Source organism: Glycine soja, chromosome 12 (genome assembly GCF_004193775.1).
Source record: "Glycine soja cultivar W05 chromosome 12, ASM419377v2, whole genome shotgun sequence".
In the NCBI taxonomy this organism is placed as follows: domain Eukaryota; kingdom Viridiplantae; phylum Streptophyta; class Magnoliopsida; order Fabales; family Fabaceae; genus Glycine; species Glycine soja.
Genome location: NC_041013.1, coordinates 2,528,087 through 2,542,141, shown reverse-complemented (window position 1 = coordinate 2,542,141; position 14,055 = coordinate 2,528,087). Strand labels below are relative to the sequence as shown.

General features: G+C 30.3%; 1 protein-coding gene across 1 annotated transcript; it reads right to left on the bottom strand.

Annotated features, from left to right (window-relative positions):
• Positions 1 to 6,374: 6,374 nt before the first annotated feature.
• Positions 6,375 to 8,574, bottom strand: LOC114379128 (probable BOI-related E3 ubiquitin-protein ligase 3). The gene is made up of 3 exons (XM_028337718.1): positions 8,391 to 8,574; positions 7,515 to 8,043; positions 6,375 to 7,401 (listed from the first exon to the last, which is right to left on the bottom strand). Exons 2-3 carry the CDS (start codon positions 7,803 to 7,805, stop codon positions 6,826 to 6,828), a joined length of 867 nt encoding a protein of 288 aa, XP_028193519.1. The 5' UTR covers positions 7,806 to 8,043; positions 8,391 to 8,574; the 3' UTR covers positions 6,375 to 6,825.
• Between the last annotated feature and the right edge of the window lie 5,481 nt (positions 8,575 to 14,055).

The following is a 14,055-nucleotide window of genomic DNA, read 5'->3' as shown; positions in this document are numbered from 1 at the left end:
TTTATGATAATATAGTTAGAGCATTAAACAAATAGATTTTATTGGTAAGCATTTCATAATATAAATTAATTGAAATTAAAAAAAAAAAAGATATTTGATATTAAACATTTTTAATTATATAAGAATTAGAAATAACTATTTTTTTTTTAAATAACAAGTAAGATCAATATTCTTCTAGTTCTTTATGTTTTGATCAATATCTACAACAACTAAAATATATCTTTTTTTTTCTAACGAATCTTCAAGTAAATTGAATAAGTACCAATAAAAAAATTTTAATGTTCAAGTTAATTCGCCCTTAGTAAAACTTATTGGATAATTAAAAAATAACTTTATTTGTAGTGCATCCATTTATTTATTATTATTTATTTATAATGTTGGTGTGATCGAACATTTGTGTGTTGTTATGAATTACCATAGAGATCAAATTTATATCTTTTTATGATGTATTTGGAAGGGTGGAGTGGAGAGAAATTAGGGAGGAATGAGTGATAACAAACGAAATATAAGAAATGAAGTGCGTTTGATATAGGAGAAATAAAAAAAAAAAAAAGTGTACATATCTTTGGTCCAAGGGATAATATTTATCAAGTATTTGTACTTGGTTCAAGAGAAGTTATTCTTAGCATGTGTATTAAAGCTTACCTCACTTTCCATCCATCGAGATTATGGATAAGCTAATGCACGATTGTTTTGGTTTTTTGAGTTTAAATTTTGAGTATATAATTAAGTTAATTGCTTGAAGGTAAAATTGTATTGTTTATAGTGTTTACATGCAGTTGAAACAATTGTCTGATTTAGAGAATACTTTATGATCTACAACAGGAGTGTACATATAGATCAATTCAGATTGAATTGTTTTCTAATTGTATTATTTTTTGAACTGAATTAGTTGGATTAAATAAAACTGATTTGTTTTTTTTAAATAAGTTCAGTTTGAAATAAACTTATTTCAAACTGATTTTAAAACAAGTTCGATTCAATTAATTACCAAATATGTTTTTTATAAAATTGGAATAGTTTTAAAAATATAATTTGAAAATCAGATTTGAGATCGATTTGGTTCTCAAAATCAATTTAAAATTGGTTTCAAATCGATTATTTAAAACAACTTCATTCGAAATTGATTTTAACAAATGAACCTCTTCATAGGTGATTTATAGTGCACTACTTTTTAACTACCATTAGATTCTCCTAAAAAAAAAAAAAAATTGCAATTCCCACTGGTCTCCACAGCCTCTCTCCGCCACTGCAACACCATTCTTCATGAACTCAAACTTCTCCAAAGATACGATGACAATGTATTGCAAAAAGAAAAAAGAAAACAAAAAGAAATCAAGTAATAGAGGATCTTAAACAGCTTACCAAGCTACGATTATTGAAGTATATTTCACCTCCTACGCCACTAGAAATCGTCTTCAACAACAGAGAGGTGGTCGGTGGCAGGATTACACAAGGGAAGAATAATCTGATTTGGTAGATGTAAAATATACCTATTAACATCAGATTAATCCAATGACCAAAATTTATGATTCATAATCGACTACTTATCAAGTAGTCTACGGAAGTAATGACCTAGTCTACATAGTAAAAAAAAAGATTACCTTGTTCATTAAGTTTAATTGTGTTGAGTGCTTTGTTTCGACGGTGCGAGAAGTTTGTTTACCTAAGTCATATTTAAAATAATTTTTAATTGATCAATAATACAAAATATTTTACAATAACAATACATAAAAGTTAAACTCAATTTTTTTAAATTATATATTAATATTTTTTTATGTAAAGGTTTATCTACTTTTAAAATAAATAAATATATTTGAAATATATTCTTTTGTAATTTAACTGTTATTATTTTAAAATTTATCTGTATTTATTTTTTAAACTAATTATTTTTAACTTTGATATATTTTTGTGGTGAAAGTAATGAAATATGATAAGTCCCATATCGAATAAAGATAGTGTCGAAATATACTATAAAAATGAGCAATAATCACAATTTATTATATATATAATAAATTTATTAATTTTTAAAATAATTATCTTAACATAATTCAAACGATAATTTAATAACAGTAGATAATTTAATAACAGTATAAAAATAGATAGTCATAAAAGTTATTTAAATTATAAAAAGTTTAAACAAGTTAACTGATCTCTTTCATTTATTTTCCGTGACTCTCCTGTGTCAAAATCCCAACTCTCATTTTTTTCAGTCAGTCGCTCCTATATACCCAACTCTCTTATCTCATAACCTCAGCTTTTATTTTTTACGGCCACCTTCCTTCACCCTATTTCCCGCTATCAAAACCCCAACTTGTTCTTTTTAAGGCTTGAGATTTCGACAATTAACTATTGAGAAATTAATCCTTATAAATAAGATTGTTTGCAGTTGATATATAATTTCAAAATTTAACCTTCTTTTTAGTCACATTATATTGAATTGATCCCTTTAAAGATTCAAATTTTTCTTATGTTTATTCTCATTCAATTTTTTTAATTCTGTTTAAAGTAATCTATGATCGAAACATTTTTGATAATTTTTTTAAAAGAGGTATTTGTTTGCAGTTCACATAGTTTAAATAATATTTCAAACTACTAATCAAAACAGATTTTAAAAAATGAAATAAAAAATAATAATAACTGAAAATGGGATAGTTTTACTCAATCTAACTAGACTTTGATTGGATCCATCTATTTGCAAATTTCTAAGTCTAAATGGGCAGACATCATCAGTATAAAATATCAATGGTATCTTCCAAAAATGAATAGACTACACTATTCAGTGTCCACCATCACCAGCTCAAATTGCTGACTACTATTTGAGAAAACTGAAAACTGCTGCCATCACAATTCACAAATAGTAGTGGTTTATTAACCATGTATGGAAATTAAATTTGGGCTATGGTGCTAGCTAGGCATATCGCAAATGGCAATGACTCATTATATTAGGGTTATTTTTTCAATAAGAATAGACAAGAAAAAAAATATCTAAATATGAATTTATTAGGCACTCTATGAGACTATGGCACTGTTTTTCTCTTTCCCAGCTAGATAAACATAACATTTTTTTGTTAATGATTTTTAACAGATTACATGCACATAATTAAAGTTGGTGGACAGTTAAGAAGACAATGAATGTTGGTATGCATGGTAAAAATGAAACAGTGACCAGGTTACAAAAAGTTTTAAAAAAAACGTATTTAGAAAGTATGAAAATGAATCAAAACCAAAATGCTGATATGGGCTAAAATCAAAAGTGATAAATTAATAATATCATTTATGCGGTGTAAATACAATAACAAAAAAATGACAATTAAATAAAGTGTTGAAATTAACAAGTTTGATTTTATATATTATAAGAGGTTGTCTAACTTAATCAAATAAAAATGAAGTTAAACAATCGTAAATAATTAGTGCAATTAAAAATATTGTTTCAACCATATTTAAGTGCATACAGATTTTCACTAATAATTTAGAATAAGATTATTTAACTTCATTTTTATTTTGAGTAAGTTAGATAATATTATAAATAAATTATCACTTAACAGTATCAAGAGATGATGTATTATGAAATTAAGACTGGTAAACAATTAAGAAGATAATGAATGCTGGCATGCAATGGCATATGCTACCGTTACTTAAGCAAGGAAAAGTTAAGATGGTGATGAGCTTAAAATAAAATAAAATAACTATTTAAATTATTGAAAGGATTCAAAGCTTAATATATATAGTATACAAAAAATATACTTGATGGTGTATATTCAAAAGTCACCAAACAGTTGCTTTGAGAAGGATTTCTATATTCAAAAGTCACATTAAATTAAGTGGTAGTGCAGGTGAGTTGGTTAGGGGAGGAACATGCTTGATTCCTACACAGTATATCTTTAGGAGTGGATGATGAGTTAAGTGTCTGTCTGATCCGAAATTAATTTCATAATTGACCTATAAAAGATTAAAACTTAGAAAGATACATCTAGAGTTAAAAGTCTTAATTAAGATGATTACAATATATAATCGCATTAAAATAAATTGTTTTATTAAAATATTTAAAATTTTCTTAATGTTTACTTTTTCATTAAAAAATGTTAAAATATTTGTTTGATTCTTATAGTTATCCTTAGTTTAGGTTTTAGTTATGGTGGTTAAAAAAAACTGTCACATTAAATTTAATTAATCCATTTAAATATTTAAAAGTTTCTTAATGTTTACTTTTCCATTCAAATTTTTTATTGGTTAAACTATTTATTTGATTGTTATAGTTGTTTTTATTTTAAGTTGTAGTCCTTATACGAGAAAATCATAAGTTTTGATCCATATAAAGGTTTATAAATTAAGTTTTGACTTTTCATATTAACATTGGAGAAAACTTTACCACAAAGACTTTTGGTTGTGATAAATCGTTACAAAATAATTATGTAAGGACTAATTTTATAATTTCTTTTTTGTATATGGACTAATTGTATTTTTGTTAGAAAGAAAAGTAAAAAAATAATTTGAACGGGAAGAAAAAGAAAGGAGGAAAAAAGAGTAATAGAAAGTAAAATATTTTTTTTGGGTTGTCTCCGTAGAAGAGTAAGTAAAAGGAAAGAAAAATAAAATCTCTGATTGGGTATATCAAGAACTTATTTTGATGTATGCTTCTAACAACCTCCTTTGTAATTTCTAACACAAATGTACTTTTTGAGGTGTCTGGACGGTTTTTCAAATAGGCTAAAAATCTTTATTTCATCATAGAAAGTGAGAAAAAAAAATATTTGTAAAAATCACATAAATACCCTAAATGAAAAATTATGAAATAACTAATAGTATTTTTGTCTTTCAATCGATACATACACTTCATCCTACCTTTTGTTTCCAAGAAAAGAGAGATTTTTTTTAGATGGGATCCACAACAATCTCTTCTTCCCTTCTTATTTATAGAGTTCCAAACAATGAAAGGCATATTTGGTAAGGTGTCATACATTTTGGACGTAGGTCTACAGACTCAATAAATGCCTTGCTTCTGTGTCTTCTTCCAATTTTTGACGAGAAAATGAAGCCGAACGTGGCGGAAACAAATATATATACACAAAAGAAGCATTTTTTCCCTAAAAGCTTATAAAAACAGAATATGTTCTAACAAAATTAAACTGAAGTGTCAATACATTTGTTTTCAGTTCCCATGATTTAACTTAATTTTTCAAAACACTGATCAATCTAGAAGCATAGTTTTCTTTTACTCAATCTAGAAGCGTTCTACGGTGGAACGTGTAACAAGTGATCCACCGGTGGAATTAAAATTTTATAGTGAATAATACATGAAAATAATATTAAAATAAGATAAACAATTAAATAATATTTAACGATAATGTAGAGAAAGACAATTGTGCTCCTGTTTAGTATAAGCCCAATAAGTTAAATTGTTTAATAATAAAGAAAAGTACTCGTTGGTTCCAAGAATACTTTGGATAGTGAACAATATTGTGTTCGTTCAAATCGGTAAATATAAAGGACTTTCCATCATCTGCGTGTGAATTCTGGTAAGAGGTGTTTCAAATTGGCATTTAATTGTTTATCCAAAGTTGCGTTGAGCTTAATTTATCAATATCGATAACTCTTTTCTTCACAAAGCCGGATATATTTGTTCATGTGCACCCTATACTCTAAAACTCCAGCTTGTAAAAATTATCCTTTAATTAACTCTTGTTTTCAATTTACGCTCTACAATTTATCAACAAACTCACAACAGATGAGATTTCAACGTTAGAATCTAATTCAATTGACTCTTGTATAAATAAATCAATTTGTTTAGACACATAAAACCAACACACGATCGTTGCTTGCAACAAGGATCATTGATTCAACGATCTCCTGCGGCGATGTATAAATGAATGAACAAGGATTTTGGGTTTGGAGGGAGTTGCGTAGAAGTGAGATCTGAGAGTGAAGGTTAAAATGTTCTACTTAGCTTATAATTTATAAATAATTCATTGTATAATAAAATTAATATTCTCATTGTCTCACAAATCTCAATCATCTAATCATTTAAAGTAAGATCCAGTGGTTCTAAAAGAGGATGAAAATAAAATTTTCAATTAAAAAAATACTAGTGAATGAGTAAACTACCTATTTAGGAGTTCATCGTACAATTTGCCCTCCAACTATATTAGACCCGGCCAAATCTGTGTAGACATCATCACATCATCGGTACAAAATATCAATGGTGTTTCCCAAAGATGAATAGACTATACACTAATCAATATCCACAATCACCGGCCCAAATTGCAAACCATTCTTTGAGAAAAGTGCTGTCATCACATTTCACAAATAGTACTAACCTATTAACCATACAAAGGAACTAAATTAGGACTATTAAGTTGTTCGATTACAGATTTGCCACAGAAACAATCAAGTTATACATGGTCGTGGATGAATTTTTGGAAGGGAAAAACAAAAATCACTAATTGACCCTATATGAAAACAGAAAATTTAAAAGCAAAAGCTAAACATATTGTATTTAGCAAATTTTCTTGTACTGGTCTGGATTGTCTTTTCAATTCAAGAACAAATTAGATCTAAATACATAAAGGGCCTAAGAAAAGTAAACCAGGCATTAGAATGAAAACTTAAAAAAACCTATAGTTAAGTCTAGAAACATTGAACTCAGTGAAAATAAGTAATGTCCATACATCTTGCTGTGTATCTCAGCAGATCCATCATCCAACCATCACAGCTAAGCAATCTCTATGATCTGTTCTACTAGTATTTACTTTTTTTTTTTTTCCGGGAATATCAATCAATCAGCCTAGAAAATGAAAGCCTGTAGTCTCATATCAGCCTAAAAAATCAAAGTCTCAACTCAATGGTAGCCTTCTTTGGTGTGCTGCAAACGGGGCATGCCTCGAGGAAAGTGTTGCAAACTTTGCAGCAAGAAAGGTGCCTGCATGGTAGAAACAGAAAGCTCGAGCTCCTAGAATGACAGCTTTTACAAACCATTACTCCTCTTCTCGTATTCTGTTCAAACTCACTCACCCCACCGCAACATTCTATACGTTTTTTCTCTTTCTCTGCTGTTGCTTCTTCTTCGTCCATCTCTTCTTTTCCCCCAGTTTCGCCACAAAAGGACACTGCATCATTTGCCACCATCCCATTGTTCAAAAAATTGCCACTTTCTGTCATTTCCTCCAATGTTTTATAGAGGGACAATGCCATGTTTTCCTTCTCTTGAGCCACTTTCTGCCACTTCATATTTTCTGCCTCTAGCTTTCTTAAATACTCTTCCAACTCCACCCTTTTCTTAATAGCTTGCGCAATTTCTTCATCTTTTTCCCTTAAAACATGAAGTGATCGAGATTCCAGTTTCTTCAACAATGCCATCACTTGTTTCCCATGCTCCCGTAGCATATATCTCAATTTCTCATCCTGCTCCATAAAAAATTAATCATCAGAACACACAGTAAATAATAATTACAATCTCAACTCACCATAATAATAGTAATAATAATAATAATAAAAACATAAAAATTACATCTAACCTCGGATTTCATGTACTGATCAATCTCCTCCCTTTGCTTCTCAAGCTGAACAGCAAACATATGAGAATTCACGGCTTTTGAATTATAAACATGAAGATTTGGATCAACAGTTCCATGACTCGCATTATATAACTCTTTCAAATGCTGTTCTGATAGCTGCAACTGCTGTTGTTGAAGATGATTTTTCGGTTGGAAATTGATATGAGAGTCAATAAGCCCACCAGCACAAAAACCATTGTTGCAAAACGGAGAAGCAGAATTATTTGGATACCACTGTGCTTGAATGGCCATAACCTAAGCACCAATCTTTCACACCAAAGCCAACCTATAGCTTCAAAATGATCAGAACCTGAACCTTTTCCACCCTTAAATCTCCTTCAGTAACACATGCTGATGAGATTATATCTGCTGAAAGTTGAATGTTCCAAGGGTGAAAAAACTGAAAATAGTTTTTCTTTTTCCACGTTCTCACGGCAGGATATAGGGCATGGCAAATAGCGTTGTGGCAGTACTGGCTTGGCTGGTGGTGCTGTGCAAATATATATATAAAATAAAAAACTGCTTTGAATAAAACAAAATTGCTTGAACAGAAAAAGTAGTAAAAAAACTTCAGGATAGGAATCAATTAACAGTTCAAGTTTACATTTTATTATAAATAATAATATGTCACATTAATGAGGCTCAATTAATGAATGGATTTTGATTGACCAGAGAAAAAGTAACTGAAAAACTTGAAAGGAAATCAGAGAAAGAGGCTATTAGCTATAGGGTGTCGTGGAGTTTTTCTCTCTTTTGCTTTTTCTTTTTAAACTTTGTTCTTCCCGGTCCTATATGCATTTAAGAAATAGGTGCGAGATGTGGTAAGCAACAACGTACCACATGCATATTTTGTGACTAAACTATCGGGTCAGAGATTTCAGAGGCGTTTGTTCTGCTTTGAATAAATATAATAAAGGAATTGAATTCGAATTTTCAAGTAGGTGGCAAGTGAGAAAGTCACAGGAACCTGTGAAAGGGTCAGTTTTTATTGAACAACAAGACAGAGCTTTGTCAGCTCCCTCGTTTGAAAAGGAATGGATTGAAAGCATGATTTATTGGCCAGGAGAAAAAGTTAGCGTTCAATTTCTTTTGGTTGGTCGTATTTCTACGTTACTAACACCCTCTTTCCGGATTCCTAGATGTCTTTTCTTACGTTTGTTACTCGTTAATATTGCGTTGATAAGTCATAACCATGAGAATTTTTAGATAGCAAATGTTTCTTGGCTGCAATTAGTTAGTTTTTACATGCTAAAAATATCATACTTCCTCGACTAAAGAAATAACTAATTTTATATTATTAAAAAAATTAGTTATATTGTTTAATTTTTTTATCTCAAATAAAAAATAAGGTTATTTTTAAAGTATTTTTTTATTAGAACTTGTTATTATGAATATAAAAAAATCACTAAAAATAGAATTAAAATTAAATTTTTTTAAAAAAATAAAATTATTAAATAAGACAAAATTAATTAGATTTATTAATAAAGAAACTATAATTTAGTTTATAAGTTGGTCAAAGTTTAGATTTTGTGGAACTGACAATTCATTTTATTTTAGTGTTGAAAATTTTACATTTTTTTTAATAAACAATGTTTTTGAGCTTGCTTGTTTTAGTGGGTACTGCGTGGCCGCCGGTAATCAAATTCAGGAAGAAGATAGAAAATTTGTCTTCTATTAATTGAGTGGAATTTTTTGCATTAATAAATGTACTTATTTAAACATTTTTTTCTTTTGCAACAGGACGTTTATTGTGAGGGAAATAATTTTCAGGATTTGCTAACACTCTTTATTGGGAATTAATAAATATTTATTAAAAATTATAGTAACATTTTGTAAAATATTTTTTGATTGCTTAATTTTTTTTATTATGTTTTGAAAGTATAATAATATCAAGTTAGGTCACTCAACAAATGTGAAGTAGAATTTATATCTGAATTCAAATATCATAATTTAAAAAAAAAAATTCATAACTAACCATATTATATATCTTTGATTGAAAAAGTAAAGGATAAGGTTCTGCAAATAAGTTTAGCGCGATATCACCAACTGACTTTAATTGGGGTTCACCTTTTGCGTTGGTCGAGCTTGGAACAAGATCAGTAGTCTCCTTACTTTGAAACTAAAATGTCTAGAGCTGCCTTAATGATAGATTGTTTATCGTGACAATATGGTTTTGGCAAGCACAATAAACTACTGTAATGATAGATTGCTTGCTAATATAATGCAAACGTGATTTTGTCTAAGCAAACGTGATTTTGTCTAATCAAACTTTATAGATTCGACTATAAAAGTAAAATTATTTTATAAATTATAGGTTAAATTTTAATATAAAAAAATTGTTTTTGAAATTTAAATTTTTGACGTATCAATCAAAGTGCGGTTAGTGTGTGAAGACTTTATTTAAAAAGTTAATCTTCCATAGCTGAAGTCTTGATGCACACCAGAAAATAATCAATTTTTTAAGTATAAATTACTTCACTATAATTTTAATTAAAATTATATTTAAAAATAAGAAGCACTTAAAATAAAATTTGCAGACGCTCCCCCATCCAAATAGTCGTGACTGTCGTGTGATTCGGTGGTTGAAGCTTGAAAGCGTGTATTCTATTCATATAGACCATACCGTCCATCGAAAGCAAAAAAGCCAAAAGCCGAATGAACACGTAAGTCACTTGTGTTATATATGCACTGCGATTTGCAGCGCGTGTTTGAGAATCAAGCAGAGACGTTACTAAGATTAAGTTTGTTAAATATAGACAAACGTATATGTTATATTTGTTTTAACATCTTGATTTTTTTTAACAGCGATGTATGATTTTGAATTTAATATAATTTAAAAAAAAAAAAAGCAGACCACAGTTAAGGATTTAATTAACTTAAAGAACTCATCACGTAAACAAAATGTCGCAAGCGTTAATTGATCCAAAATTAGTAATATTTATCCGCAATGATAGACACAAATAATAACAATCTAAATCTCTTGATTAAATAATTCAAAAAAACGAACATATCGGTGTTAGGCATAGTCAATATCCACATAGGATGATCATGATATTCTTTTGAACTTTGGACGTTACATTGGACCTATCTTCTTGGAGCCACACATGTAAACACCTTCATGGAAGCAATAGCCATGACCCACAGGCCACAACGTTGTTATTGACGCGTCCGGTGGAACCCCAAATCACGGAAACATTATTTAAACTAGTTTATATGTCAAGCCAGATGATGCTAAGGTGAACCATCTTTGCAAGTAGTTTACCGTGAGTCACTTTTAATAGCCATTAGAATCATTTTCAGCTCAGACTAATAACGTGCATCATCCACACTAGATCCCTTCTCACCTTTTATTTCCTCGATCATCTTTCCTGGAGTCCTCTTCTCTGCGTGTAGTACTTGTGAACTATAGATCTCAGCACTGTCAATAGCTTTCGCATCCCTTCTCACCTAAATGTGTCACCCAATAAATTCACACCAGAGAACCAAAATGCTCTAAATGACCACACTGTAAACTAAAGCATCAAAGTAGAAAAAATGTACTAATAAACTATAAACTAATTTTCAGGAAAAAAAAAAAAAAAAGAAAACCACGAAACAGCATATACTTCCCCAAGAAAGGTGCCATGATTTGTGTGGAAAATCTGAATCAGAGTACCCTAGCTTGGTGCTGGCGGTGGCGAGTAATTGCGCATCAAGTGAGAGTGAAACAAGAACGAGAGAATCTGTGGAGGCAGAGGAGGGATCCAGTGTGGAGGATGCACGGTATCAATGTAAGCTGAAGATGAATCTAACGATTACTAAAAGTGGTCCACGATAAATCACTTATAAAGGTGATCCACCTTAGAGACAGTAACATCATTTTGAATAGATACATATATGCACGGATGCACACACAAAGAAATCTCGGTGTAGGAGAAAAAGTCACCAACTGTTGGTTGTATTTTTTATTAATTTTCTTTTCTAATTGGTTTCCTTTGTAAACATTAATTTGTTTTTGGTGTAAAGCGAGACAGATGGAGAAAGCACGGACAATGAACCGAATGATCATTATTCATAGAGATGAATAATTGAATATTAAGGTGTGGGAATGGACCCACGTGTTGGCCACCCACATGAACCATCTTGGGCGGTACTTGGGCAAATGAGACCAAGGGTTAAAGTCTTCCCACATTGTGTGGGTTTTATATTTGTTATGATCGTGTCATGCCAGTAATATATTCTCAAGGAAGACCCACATATCTTTCGCTTTCTCTTGTGGGTAATGGGGTTTGCTTTGCTTTGTTTCGTTTAACTCATTAAGACGTGGAGATATTCATTCCAATATGTTAGCCCCATTTCTCGTATTTGATGCAAAAAGTCTTTGGGGGTAACTTCTCAACTACGATTCTTTTTTGTTTTGTTTTTGAACCTTGAACAAAGCATTGTATAAGGTGGAACTTGTGCCGTAAAGGGCAGTCTCAACTCTCAATCCCCCGATTCAAAAAAAATTATTCGTTCAGCATCGTAATTTTAAACTTTAAGACTTTGATTTCGCACAATCATTAAACACAGGGAATTGTCGTGGAATCAAGGTAATTCTTTATAGAGTAGTGTGATTCTACCATGCATTGTTAATATATGACATTGCCGTGTAGGTAAATTAATGTAAACGTTGCGAGTTGAAATGAGAAGTCAGAGCACAACTTTTAGCTAGCAATTCTCAATTTGTAAGCCTCCATAGCATTAATCTCTACGGAATTAATGAATGAAAATAGCCACTTAGCGAGTCACATTGTTGCATAAAATACACAAACATGCAAAAAGTCAACTGGCTCTGTAATTAAAAAAAGCTAGCTTACATAGCTATTAATTTCTTCTGGTTTAAGCCTAGAGCAATTAATCTTAAGTCTATATATAGATTAAGCATTTGGAAGTTAAAATCAAAACTATCTCGGCATTTTTTTTATGAAAGAACTTCGCCGGTCCCTATCGAGCAAACATAAGTAAAGGTTATACCTTATTATGTGCATGAGTGCTGGCGGCTTCTAAGAATTGTAGCTAGGTTAATTAGCATTTGCTAATTTAGTCACACACGATTAATGTTATCTTATCAGAAACCGAATTATGCAATTGGAGTTATTAATTTCCTCCATACTATATCACAAGGGCAAGCAGAGACACCACTAATCAAGCACAGAACCTACTCATCAGTCATCACACCTCACAAAATTGTTCATACATCATAGCTTTGTCCTATTTGTACTGCATTACGTACCAATCTATATACGTAGAAAAGAAATTAAGAACCATTTACTTTTTTGTTAGGTTTTCGGTGATATCAAAGATTTGACTTGGATGGGTTAATTATAGCTGATGCTTCAATGTTTTTGGGTAATCTTAGGACCACGGACCACCTCCACAATGCATAAACGTTGCCATGTGGAATTGGCCAATTATAAATTGCGTAGTCTTTCGTTCACAACAATATCATCTTCTATTGGTGAAATTGATTTGTTTGGCTTAATTATTTAAAAACTTAAAAAACTCAACTTCTTGAATCACTATGATATACTAGCTCATAGCTTTATACTATATTATTTTTTTATATGTAAAAATTGAATATAATGTTAAAAAATTTATAATAATTCATATTCCTTCTACTCAATCAACTACGTTAGATTCGGTTGATCATATATCAATCAGTATTCCGTTAATCATATATCAATCACTTTCAGCATTACCAAATATAAGGATTTTGTTTTATCATGGATCTATATATGGAGCCTGCAAATTATATTTTTTTTTTTATAGATATGCAACATCATTATCTAATATATAACAAACTGATAGTACTGTATATACATATTTTAATATTTAATTAGGTTATGGATAGCATATATAGCTACTAGCTAGGTTCAATAGCTGGCAACTTAATCTACAACAGCAGAGGATTAAAAGAGGCAAAGATAGATTGATTGAACTAGTATGTATGTAGTATCTTTTTTGGTCGGTTACCAAATCTGGTTCTTAATAATTATCAGCACACAGCTCCGACTAAGTAAAACCTCATCTGTCACATGATACAGATGCTAATATGTAATGTCATTCGTATTTAGCATTTAGTTGAGAAACAACTCATAATAGCGTCAACTGTTCCTCAATAATATCAGATTTTCTTCATTATTGTTAATATTATTTGGTTGTAAATTGTAATCCAACTCAGTAACTTACAAGTAATGACAACAAATCAGCTGGTACGTAGATAACAGGAACCACAATATTTTAACATGAAAAGTGAAAATTGAATCCCTATATATGAATAAACAAATTAAGGGCGGCACGCCCATGCATGTTCTTGACTTGACTGGTTGTTAAGAGAGTGAAATATGAATTTGTCTGGTTAGTTACTGGTTATGGTTAGTATATGTGGATGTATGATCATGTGTGGGTTGAATATTCTCATCTCATATATATATATATATATATATTCTACATTGGAGACCGACACATGCACGCAAATCAT

Excerpts from the sequence above, each read along its gene's own strand:
- LOC114379128 (XM_028337718.1), bottom strand. The coding sequence starts at position 7,805 with ATGGCCATTCAAGCACAGTGGTATCCAAATAATTCTGCTTCTCCGTTT. Across the intron at positions 7,402-7,514 it reads ATCAGTACATGAAATCCGAG|GATGAGAAATTGAGATATAT; the intron begins GTTAGATGTAAT and ends TTTATGGAGCAG.